Source organism: Chinchilla lanigera, unplaced genomic scaffold (genome assembly GCF_000276665.1).
Source record: "Chinchilla lanigera isolate Chin_1 unplaced genomic scaffold, ChiLan1.0 scaffold00075, whole genome shotgun sequence".
NCBI lineage: Eukaryota > Metazoa > Chordata > Mammalia > Rodentia > Chinchillidae > Chinchilla > Chinchilla lanigera.
In genome coordinates this window covers 2705136-2718217 of record NW_004955476.1, presented here as the reverse complement: position 1 = coordinate 2718217, position 13082 = coordinate 2705136, and the positions used below count along the sequence as shown (strand labels likewise).

General features: G+C 36.0%; 1 protein-coding gene across 1 annotated transcript in view; it reads right to left on the bottom strand.

Annotated features, from left to right (window-relative positions):
• Nucleotides 1-12622, bottom strand: part of Ano5 (anoctamin 5) — a gene marked incomplete at its 5' end in the record, with an annotated part of 72253 nt that extends 59631 nt beyond the window's left edge. The window contains 2 exon segments of the mRNA XM_013503010.1: nt 5794-5841; nt 12576-12622. Coding sequence (XP_013358464.1) covers nt 5794-5841; nt 12576-12622 — 95 coding nt within the window.
• Between the last annotated feature and the right edge of the window lie 460 nt (nt 12623-13082).

The window sequence follows — 13082 nt, the reverse complement described above, 5'->3', positions numbered from 1 at the left end:
CGCCTGGCATTAAAGATTCCCCCAAACAAGCATGCAAACAAGCCCAGCTTCAGTATGGTCACTCTCTGAATACGCGTGTTTGTGTGTGAGATTCAAAACTAAAGGGAAGGAGAAGTTACAAAAAAAAAGATGAAAACAGGAAGAAAATAATAAAATTAAAGGATATGAAAGAGATTTCAAAGTAAATTTCCCCACATCGTATAATAATTCTTTAAATAATACTTATGAAACTGCATTCATCACAAGAGTGAGAAATAATGAATTAGACAGGCAGTAATGGAAATATAATGGAAAATATTTATTTTGTTAAATATGCTCTCCATATAAAAAAACCAAAATCCCTAATAAATGGTATGGAAGTATGCCAAGACTTCCCAAAATACAGGAAAAAGGAAACGTTATTCTGTTTTTAATGCCAAGTTGCCTCCAATCTTCTATTATTATGGTCCTTATTTAAAATACCAAGGAAATTATCTAAAAAGATGTGAGATAATCAATGGTATTTGAAAGAAAACCCAATCTGCAGTACAAAATGGCTGGTACAGTGGATGTTTTAGTGGCAGTAAGTAATCTAATAAAATTCTCATTAAAAGAGCTCAATTCTTGGCATGAAAATTTGGATTCAGTTGTTCCCTTCCTGGAATAGGCTGGAGGCACCCAATTTACCGGTAACTACTGGAGTGAAATTTCCTATTCTTTAAAGTAATGAGCCTTCTGCGAACAGACAGAGGAGCTAATACTGATAGCAGAAGAATGTTGGGCTTGAAGGGACGGGAGGGGAATGGGAAAAAAAGAGGAACTAAGATAAATCATGTACAGGTACAAGTTCCCTATGGTGAATGTGATCAATATGTTTATCTAAACTCTACCAATAAATTTAATAAAAAAAAGAATGTTAGTCATTACACACAGTATATTCTAAACTATATTTTCCTATTGATCTAAAAATTCCCATGTCAGCCCTCCTTTTTCCTTACCTTTTTCATGAGATTTATAGATTACTGTATTTCTCAGATTTGTTCCCTAAGTTCAACACAGAATTAAAGGAAATCTAACTCTTATGTGAAGGAGCCCTACAGGGCTTCATTATGACCTTCTTGTGTCTTGAATTAACAAAAATTAACCTAACAAGGATGAGAGGCCTAACCACAAATTCTAAAACTATGAACTAAGGAAAATATGAGGAAATATCCCTTAGTGGGAGTATGCAAACAAGTTTTTCAATAGAACTAAAAGGGACAAATCAAAAAAATAAGGAAAGAAATTGAAATTCAGACACTCTTTCAACCTGTCTTTCTAAACATATTGTTACATAAATGAAAACTCAGATAACAAATTTGGAGAAGACAGTCACAATAAATATATCTAACAAAGGCCTGGCAAAGATATTCAGCCCAGTCTTTTAAAATGCACAGAAGACATGAACAGACAATTCACAACAGACAAATGAATGTCCAATATGCCAATGAAAAGATGGTCATTATTTATCATTATTTATCATAGAAAGGAGAAATGATGTCACGAGGTACCACTACCCACCCATCAGAATTAGCAAAATTGAAAGGCTACCTGTATCAACTACTAGTGAAAGTGGAAAGCAATGGCTGCATGGCTGGTGGGAATGATATGCCATCCCTTTCCAAAAGAATTTTGCACTTTTATACAGTTATTCGTGTAATTTACCTATGGGCCAGAAATTTTGCTACTTGGAAATTATCCTAAAAAAGAAAAAATATGCACCTATGCAAATACTTCTCGTGTGAATGCTTCCAACGCATTTATACATAATGGTTCCAAAATTTAGTACAGTCCGAATAACTGTAAGTGGGTAAATATATGGACAAATTTTGGTATATCCATAAATAGAATACTACTTACCAGTACAACAAAACCAAACCAATAAAAGCTACAAGTATTTCAAACAAAAATCACTGGAAAGCTTGATTTGAGTGCTGATGGCATGCCAATTGTATACAAAGCCAGGAAACTGAATGAAATCAGTAGAACACTAAATTAAGGTGCTAGTACCTTCCATTAGTAATATCTAAATATGTAATTTCAATAATAAATGCTGTGCATATGTTCATATTGAGTGCTTCTGCTCAGTTTATTCAAAGTTCCATTCTGGTTGGTTTGTTTCTATGCTATATCAGTTGCTAAGTACGTAGAATATAATTCCTGAGGTTAACAAGGCCTACATTCCTTTAATACCTGATAATGCACAACCATCATTATTAAAGCACGCTTCTACAGAATGTTTTCAATTCTGATCTTTGTCTAATTAAACTCTAAGCATTTATTGTATTATTTCTTCCAAACACTCATATTCATGCTGAAACTTGAGCACTACTGCTCCCACCTTTCTGTATTTCTCTATTTCACAGCTTTGGGGACCGTTCCACATGGGTAATTCAGGTAACCATTAAGTACCCAGTCAAATCTGCTACTGACTACTCCAAATAAAACGTTAAATTATGTGAACTCTTCTATATTAATAGAATCATTGGTAGTGAACTTCTATCACAATAATAATGGTACAAAAACAATGTTTCCATTTCTTTCTGAGGAGAAGATATGTCCAGTGATAGTCTGCTGGTCATTTTTGTCACTGTAAACCACTGTACACGCTTCCCACCCTGCTTTCTAGTCTAGGATGGTGGGCTGAGTAACAGTCCAAGCACCACTGATGTCTGGATTTCCACAGATAAGGGAAGGCAACAGGAGGTGCTGGCCGTTCCTAAACTGGTATTCAGGAAGGCTGTCCCTCTCCAGGAAAAGTCACTGAGCCTCACCAGAATGTCTTAAGTACTTCACTTTCTTCTTCTAGGTTCCAACAACTTCTTCCCTTCTGCCCTAACAGATCCATACTTACAGTTCCCGGATTCTCCTGCACTTCACCTTTGTAAAAGTCTCCTTATTAAGCCCTCCTCAAGTGGTCCTACTTCTTATATGCCTGAAAGAACTCTGGATGATACAGATTTTGTTTTGTAATGTCACTGCATTATTAAAGCAAATGGTTCCTTTCCTAGAGAAATGGTTCGCTCCAGCAAGGAGGCAGGAAATATACAAGATATGCTGGAGTAACATGTAGTATCAAAAGGCAGGCACTGCTAATAGTAAAGCAAATAATTGGGCATGCCTAAGGCATACAGCAGTTAAGATAAAACCTCCTGTTCACCAAAACTAGAAGACTATCCTGAGTGATGAGATGAATAAAGTAGTACCTGTATCATAGAACACAAAGTATAAAACAGATGTTGCTGAGTTCATGCCAAGGAAGCAAGGAAAGGAAAAGAGGGAGGGAGGAAGGAAGAGAGGAAAATAAATCTCTATTAGGAATTCCAAATAATTTATTCAGCCTGAAAGAGGTAGTGTGAGGTCCAGTTCTTACACAATGGATGCACAGAGTGACTTTCTTCCAAAAAGTACAGTGTGGGAAGGAAGAAAAGACAAAAGGAGTGACTTCAGAGTGGAGAAACCTGACGATAATACTTCAAATCAGGTGGGCAAAGTTGAACACCCAAGGCAACCAGTCACATTGACAGCATGCACCTCTACCACCCTTTGATAGCACTTTAATTTCACTGTCTCACTCTAAAACACATTATACACATCTGATCATGAAAAACATTAGACCAGTCACAACTGAGGGTGATTTTTCACAATACCAGGTCAGTGCTCCTCAAAACAGTGAAGGTTATCAAAGGCAAGAAATGTGTACAAAACTGTTGCAACCAAAAGAAGCCCAAGGACACCTGAGTACTAGATGCAACGTGGTATCCTCCATACAATACTGAAACAGAAGAAGGACATTCAGGCAAAATGAAGACAATCTCCACAAAATAGAAACTCTGGTTAACAATGATGTTCCAACATGGACTCACTGTTTGTAACAAATGCACCATACTATCACGAGATGCTAAACACATGGGAAAATGGACGTAGGGCTTAGGGAAAGCTGGGTACTACACTTATACTAAAACTGTAAGCCTAAAAGTATACTAACATAGAATTCATGGGCAGGGGATATAGCTCAGTGGTGTAAGCGTCTGCCTGGCAAGTGCAAGGTGGTGGGTGAATTTGATCCCCAGTACTGCAAAAAGAAAAAAAATAGAATTCATTTCTTAAAAACCTTATGTTTAGAAGAGAGGCCATTAGAGAGGACGAAGGGAACCAGAGAGATAGACACGATCAAAGTACGGTAAGTGCGCAATGTGAAAATGTAACAGAAAATCCTGTGATTAATATGCATTCATAAAAATATTAGTTTTTTTCTGTTCAATTTTAGCAGCTCATTGCTTAACCAAAGCCAACGTGAACATAAAGAATGAAATCTAATAAGACACAAGTCATTGAAAATTAAATTAATGAATTTAAGATTTAAATTAATGGGATATAATTAATTGCAGAAAGTATTTGCAAATTTTATCACAAGCCAAGACATACTAATAAATATGTAATGAGCTCAAAATAAGTAAAAAGAAAAAAGCAAAACTTAAAGGACTGAGAAACACTGGGAAACACACCTAAATGGAGTAATATAAAAATTAAGATACCATTCAGTGTAGAAAATGTTGAATATCTCATGCACGTTAGGAGAAATGCATATTTAAACTAAGATCCTGAGCCAACAGCAATAGTGCCCAACGGAAGCTACCTCTGGCAGCAACCTGCACGCAGGACAAGAAAGCCTGACTTCTCCCGCAAAATGACTATGGACCACCAGTGCTCACACACTGGTTGTACCCACAGAAAGAAAGCATATGTGAACATAAATAGCAGGGGAGCAAGTATCTGAACTCTCCGATAGAAAAATCTCACATAGAAAAATATACTGGCCAAAGAGGTGCAAAACCAGTTCCCAAGGCCACTGATTGCAGCAATATATGAAATAAATCAGAAGAATAAACCAATTTAAAACGGTTACTGCAGAGAAATGAGCGGTCAAAGATGAAAAATCCTAATAACGTCAATTTCAACCTGAGATGGATTTACCTTCAACCCAATAAAGCCTTATACCTGCCCTGTCTAAGGCCTTAGGAAGAGTTCTAATACTGTGTTGTGTTCGTCAAACATTTTTCCACTATTCTGCTTACAGAGTGACAGCAAAATTACAAAGCTTTAGGCTTCATTAAACTTTTTGTATTTATGTTTTTCTCTTTGGAATAAGGTAAAAGTTTTATATGAGCTTCAAACAAACAAGAAAAAGAAACAAACCAACAGAATTGCAATTAGTTGAATTCATTGAGCCCACAACCCTAATTCAGAATACTAGGATGAGTACCACAGAGAAATTTCCTCTGTGTTAAAACCGTCAACTCCATTTCTCCACCTCTCCACAAGCACCTTTTATTCATTAAGCAAACTTTGAAAAATCTTTAAATTTCTCTCCTTAATTCTTAATTGATATCAAATTTAATTTTTAAATAAATTGCACTTCATGATTAGTCTTAGATGTATATTTATAGATCGAAGTAATATAATGGAGGAAGAATACTGAACTCAGCCTTAGAAACTGGAGTCCTTGTTATGGATTTACCCTGCAAACCTGGAGATAACTTTGGTCAGGTCATTCAGACTGGGAATTATACAAATTTCAAGCGAAGTACTCTGCTAAATTATGTCATTCTATTAGTATGTCTGATGTCAGTTCTTCTTTCAAATGTAAAAAATCCTCAAATATTATGTAGGAGGCCTGAAAAAACTGAATTGAGAAAACAGTGTCCTTACTAAAGACTACAAAAGACGCCTACATGTGTCCATGTGGGGAGGACGGTGCTAGTTGCTGCTTACCGTCTGTTCTTCATTGATGAGAAAGCTGGTCTCTCTGCTACTCAGGCTCTGTTAATAGCACCAGAGGAAGGAAATAATTCTGTTAATAATCATGCAAGTAAAGTAACTAGAACAAGTACTTTTCCATAACAAAAAATCAAGGTTCTCCAAGCCAAAATACCAAACCCGGGCTCTAAAGGACTATGAAACACATTAACATGTGTGCAAAATTGTGTGCATGTGTGTACACATGTGTAGGTGCTGGAATCTGTGCGTGCATCTGTGTGGAGACTGACAGGGTGCTTAAGAGAATAAAAAATTGGGAGTTCATTTTATTAATCAGTAGAATAGTCTGTGATACAAGCAATGGGTAAAAACTAGTATTGTAACTACTACAATGCAGAGAAATAAAAAAAGAATAATGAATTCTGATCAAGATCAATATGGAAGGGCAGACTTAATTCACTATTCTGTGCCTTTAAACACTGATTTGAAATTATGAAAATGAAGACCTTGGAGAATGCATCATCAAGGACTCTTGAGAATTTTCACAATTAAAACTAAAGGGAAAAATCCGTATGTGGCGATAAATATACACAGCTCATCTGTAACTGAAGCGGTGATGATGCCTTCCTCAGTGGACGGATTTTTCCAACCCTCGTGTTACACGGTGACCTGTGTACCACACAGCCTGCTCCTGAGGTCACATTTACCCACTCATCAGTGGTCACGGGGACAGCAGAGTGCTGCAGAGAGACAGCAACTAACAGAATTGGCCTGAAACTCCTGGCCAGACTGAGAATGCACTTATCTTGTTCTTAGAAAAATCTCGCCCAGCATCTCATTGTGACTAGACAATGCTGGGCAAATCAGGTTTGAAAAATAGGAAATAAAACTTGCTATGGACATAATTATTAAAATACTTCTGGGCATCATGGAAAAATGCTACAAAGAAGCAATAATATCTTCATGTTCCTGAGGACAAAGAGAAGATTTTAAACACGTAACTGCATACTATTTATCCAGGTGGGGAGAGTTGGGGGACACTGAGAATCTATGTATAAATACATGCTCAAATCCTCCTGCTCTTACACTTTCTTATGCCTACCGAGGAACCTTGAATGCGTTCCCTTAACTCATCTAAGAATGTCAGATATCGAAAAAAAAAAAAAAAAGAATGTCGGGTATCAAATACAGCTAAAGTATGTCAACTGTGAAACAGCGGACTCTAAAAATAAGTCGTGCAACTGTACTTCCACCATTAAGACAACATAGATTACTTTCCATTTATATTAGCTCCTCATATTTTTTAAATTATCCTACAGAGAGAGCAGTTGTTTGGCTGACAAAAATGGCATAAAGAAATTATACACTAAATATTCCAAAGGCAACCAGGCTTGTAACTTTAAAATCTCTCACTTTAGTAAAAATAGTTTTACTCTAATAGTCAATCAGATCTTGTGGTCATATGTTCAGTGTGCCAAATTTAAAAATAAAATCATCCAGGATTCTTCTTCTTTTGGTAAGTGTTTCATTGTCTCACTTTTTATTGCCCTTTACCAGGTAAAAGGAGAATCTGTGCTGCTCATGATTGTACATGTTCCTTCCTGACCCCAGCCACAAACAAAGTGAATGAAGTGGTCAGAATGGAATGGAATGAAATGAATCAATGGATGAGTGACACAAACTCATGCTAGAAGTAGCATGTCATAATTTTTAGTAATACCATAAGTTCTTTTTTTTTTTTTTTTTTGCAGTACCGGGGATCGAACTCAGGACCTTGTGCTTGCTAGGCAGGCGCTTATGCCACTGAGGTATGTCCCCAGCCCCAAATTTTAGTAATAAATCATCACAGAAACTGAAGACTTTTCCTGACTATTGTGAACATAAGTAGCAGGATCTAGACAGTGAAATTCAAAAATACCATAAGTTCTTTATAGGATTCTTTTGGCTTTACATTTAAGGTATATAACATGATGGTATAAGATACACACGGGGTATAACAGTTACTAGAATAGAACATCTTGTGTAGCTACCTATCCTTCTCTCAAGAATAAAATCTATATAATTATTAATTATAGTATGCATGCACATATGTACAACAACAAAAGATGCTGAATATTGTTAGATACTTTTTCTCTGCATGAAATGAGATGTTTACATAGTTTTCCATTTTGTTAGTGACATACCACACTGATTTAGACATGCTAAATCAGTCTTGCATGCCATGGGTAAACCCCAGTTGACCAGAAATACACCAATATTTTGGTATATTGCTGATTTGCTTTCCTAATATTCTGTTGAAGATTTCAGCACTGCTGTTCATCGGAGATACAATAATTGGCCTGTTTTTTGTTTTTTGTTTTTTTTTGCCTTAGGTTCTCTGTGATGCTAGCATCATAAAATGTATTTGGAAAATTTCTCTTTATTTCTAATATTTGGATGTGCTTAAGAAATATCAGTACTAATTCGGTTTTGAATATTTAATAGAATTAAGCCATGAAGCCATCTGATCCTGGGCATTTCTTTCTTGGAAGATTTTTAATTCTGCAATCTCTGTATTTGTTATCTGTCAATTAAGAAGTTTGCTTTTTCCCAGATCAATCTTGGTAAGCTAGAGAAATGTACAAAGCAAATACGAGTAGACATGAAGGAAGAAATAGCCATACAATAATAGTACAGGACCTCAGCACACCTCTTTCAACACTGGATAGACTGGACAGAAAATTAACATATAAAAATTAGAATGTCACTACCACTAAATCAAATAGATCCAATATATATAGAAATTTCCACTGAACAGTAACAAAATATAGATTTTTTTGAATGCACATGAAAAATTCTCCAGGACAAACCAGATGTTAGCCCACAAATTCCTGAAGGCTGAAATCACATCTGGTATCATCTGTAACCCCAACAGTATGAACTTCTAAATCAGTAATGAGAAAGACTGGGAAATTCACAAACAACTAGAAATTAAACAATATGTTGAACAATCAGCAGATCAAAAGTGAAGTCAAAAGGAAATAAAAACATGAATGGTAATGGAAACAAAACGTATCAAATCCTTTGGGTGGCAGCAAACACAGTCCAAAAAGAAAAGTTTAAGGCAATAGATGCCTACTTTATGAAACAACAAAGATTACAAATAAGTGGTCTCTAACATTACATTTAAAAGAACTGGAAAAAGAAATAAACCAAAGTTACTAGAAGGAAGGAAATAAGATCAGAACAGAAATACATCAAATAGAGAAACATCAGTAAAACTAAGGTTCTTTGAAAACACAAAATCAACTACTGCTGAGAGAGAAAGAGAGACTCACAATCAGAAAGGAGAGGGAAGATACTTTAAAACACAAATGATCATAAGGGAATATTATAAAAAAATTATACACCAACGTATCAGATAATGTAGAGGAAATGAATGAACTTTTGAAAAATGTAACTAATAGAGTGAGTCAGAGGAACAGAAAACTTTAACAGACTAATAAAAAACAAAGAATTAAAGATAGCATGACATGGCAGTGTGTATATATAATTCCCGTACTGGGGAAGCTCAGGCAGGAGGATCACAGGACTGAGCTCAGCATGGGCAGTTTAGTGACTTAGTGAGACTATCTCTTAAAAGAAATCAGAAAAATGACTAAACATGTATAATTCAACATAACAGCCCCGGGTTTAATTCCCAGGATGGGGGAGGGGATAAGAGATTGAAGAATTAAAATCCTACCAGAAAGTGTTGTGGATTTATGTCGGTGGTAAAGTGCTCGCCCAGCACACGCTATACTGGGCAAGAACTGACCTGGGTTCAGTTCTCAGCACACACGCGTGCACACACACACACACACACACACATGCACACACACACACACACACAAATACATAAAATAACATAACATAAAACAAAATCTAACAAAGAAAAGCCCAGCAACAGGTTGGCTTCACAGCTGAACTTTATACAAGGTTCTTAAAATAGTAATTGAAACCCAATACTTGGATGAGTATTTTTAAAAAATAACTGTTGAGTAATTAGTAGCTTTTGCAAGGTGATTCTGACATGGGCAAAGTCAGCTTAAAATATTTATATTTTATTATTATTATAATTCTTAACACAGATTAATTTTACCAATTAATGAAATTTACTACATTTAAGAACACATATTGTTTTTAAAGAAATAATACTATGAAGTGATTAAGAGAACAAACTCTAGAATCACATGACCTATGAATCTCAGCTCCAAAACTCTGTAGATACAATAACATCTCAATTGATATGGGTTCGTTTTATAGACTCCTCATAATGTTTTTCTTCAGTTAGGTAAAGCTAATTAGATTTGTAATCTTGACCATGTTCACCTCCTTCTACCATGACTTCCACACAGTGAGATTAAGACAAGTTCTCACTAAACATTGGCTTTTGAAAATTAATTTCCAGTTACATTCCAATGACCATGTGATGAATTCACTATATTCATACTCTGGCGATAAACCTAATGAACTCTTGAAGTAGATCATGTATGTTCTCACCCCTCTTCCTTTCTTCCATTTTCCCTCTTTAGCTGGAGGTTTTTTGACTTTACTAATGTTTTAAAAAATAGCTTTTTGTTTCAGCGATTTTCTCTACTAATATTTTGGTTCTCAATTGGTTGATTTCCACTCTTGCTCTATGTTTATTCTCCTCCTGATTTCTTTGTGCTTCTGTTGCTCTGCTTCCTGGAGATGGAAAGCTATCACTCATTCCAGACTTTTCCTCTTCACTAACATTAATATTCTGTCTACAAATTTCCTTCACAAAAATGCTTTGGTTCCAACTCCCAAACACTGATCTGTTACACTTTAACTTTCATTCAGTTCAGTTTTATTTGTTTTTCCTTTACGAATTGTTTCCATGGTTGGGCTATTTGAAAGTATACTGCTTAGTTTCTTGAGCCTTTCAGAGGAAAACTGATACACTTTGAGATCATAATGTTAAATATTATGTGGTTTCTGTTACATGACACATTTAAAGTATAAATGCATCAAAGAATAAAAGTAAATCAGTCTAAATCAATCAATCAATCAGAAATAAAAGAAAACGGAAAATAGGTAGATAGACCTTTTGCAAAAAAACAAAAAAAACAAAAAGGAGGGGAGGACCAAGAGATGGAAGAGAGGGAAGAGAGGGAAGGGGAAGGGACGGAAGTGCTCAGAAGAGTCCTCTGCATGCACCAGCTTCCCATGGTGAGTGGAGTCATGACACACTACCGACACGGACTCACAAAAATTTTAAAGAGGATTAAAGGGGCCGGAGATATAGCTCGGCCACACAGCGCTGGCCTGGCAAGCATGAGGTCATGAGTTTGATTACCAGTGCCAAAATAAATAAACAAATAAATAAATAAGAATTTAAAAAATAAAAAGAAAAAAAAAATCGAGAACGAAAATTTAATCTGATGCATGTGAAATTCTTTGGGTTTATCCCATTGCAGTTGCTTCTGGTCTTTCAGTCTGTAGGTCTGTGTGACTTTTCCAAGCTGACATTTCCAGCTATGATTTGTCTACGTTGGCAGCTAGCTCCCTTTTGTCTTATACCTCCCTGGGCATAAATATTAGAGCTTTTGTTACAGTACCACATCTCTCTCACACTCTGTACTCATTCCTTTCCCGGTCTGTTTTTCCTGTGCTGTTCATTTCATTCTTTTATCTTTAAATTCAAGGGTTCTCTCTTCTATCTTCTAACTTCTGCCATTGAGATTTTTCAGTTTCTGTAAGTTCTTTTCAGTTCTATTACTTCTATGTTTCAATAATTTATAAGATTTCTTTTTGCTGTCTCCTCAGTATTGGCAGCTACTAACTATCTTTCCTCATTCTCTGCGAGATCCAGGAAGTATGAGTCATATTTTATAGAAGCATAGATTTGGGGGGCATGACATTTTGAAAATTCTGATCACAGTGCCCTGGAGAGGCGAGCAGGGTGGTGTCTCAGTATCTGGCGAGTTGCATTTTAAAATCTTATACAAATAAAAAAACACCTTTGGTTAAAACCACCCTGCACACATACAAGTTGAAGCCCACAGGGATACCAAAACTGAGAACACCCCATAGAATGGCACAGTACTTCCACATAACCTGCACATTATCTTCCGTAAACTAGTAATTATCTTCTAGGTTAATTTTCATGCTAACACAGTGTAAATGCTGTATACATAGTTGTAATACTGCATATATTTAGGAATTATAATAAAGAAAAAAGTGCAGTAGAGATGATCAATAAAGATGCAATTTTCTGAATATTTTGGATCCGTGGTTGAAAGAAACTGCAGCTGTGGAACCCACAGGATACAAAGGGATAACCACATTAAAATTTATTGTTTACTATTTTATTTAATGTATTTACTCGGTTTATGTTAGACACTTGAACCGTGGCATAGTTACTGATAAGAACACACTGTGTACTAATAACTGTATTATGAATTCTGTCATGTTGAAACTTCAATTATCTCTTGCCAAGGGCTTGGATGGATACTACTATCTTGAGTATCAAAGCCCAGCCTGTCTGAGTTGACTTCACAAGAGCCCTCAAAAGAAATTCGAACTTATTTTATTCTATAATAACATCTAGAAATATGTAATAACAAACGTGCATAACCCATGGAATTTGTTTTACTTATTTAAAAATGAAAACATGAGAGGATAAAACAGATCCAATATATTATGAGCAAACAAGCAAAGGTTTAACTATTCCTATAAAGTGCATTGCTTTCTTTGCTTTGGTTTTTCATTTCTTACTTACTGGCAAGCTAGCACACATGTATTTAACTTACCTCACTCATTTGGAGAGTGTAGGGAGTGTCTTGACTATTACTTCTCACTAGATGAAATCAGAAAAAGAAAAAAGTTATATTGGCCACTGATCTGACAGTGTTTGAAAATATGTATTAGGAGAAAACAGGAAATCGATAAGCAAATTTCAGAGAGAGAGAAAAAAATAGTGGATGGAAGCATGCAAGACCTTCCTAGAGCTAAATTATTCCACACAGCCCCCCAAAAACACCTCACTAAGGACTGTTTGATTCCAGGCAGAAAGCATAAATAGTGCTGTGTAGGATATACTCCCATCCTCTAAGCAGGGAAGTTAATTTGCAGTAATACAGCCATCAACCCAGAGCAAAATCACTGAGGTCATGTTCACTGCTATCTCCTCGCTCTCACCAGGTGAGAGTTAACATTCTCTTCACTCATCTCCTGGACCGGATGGGAGGAAAACACTGCTAGAACATGACCCATTTCTAAGGAAGCCAGGGCTGGGGATTTAGCTCAGTGGCACAGCG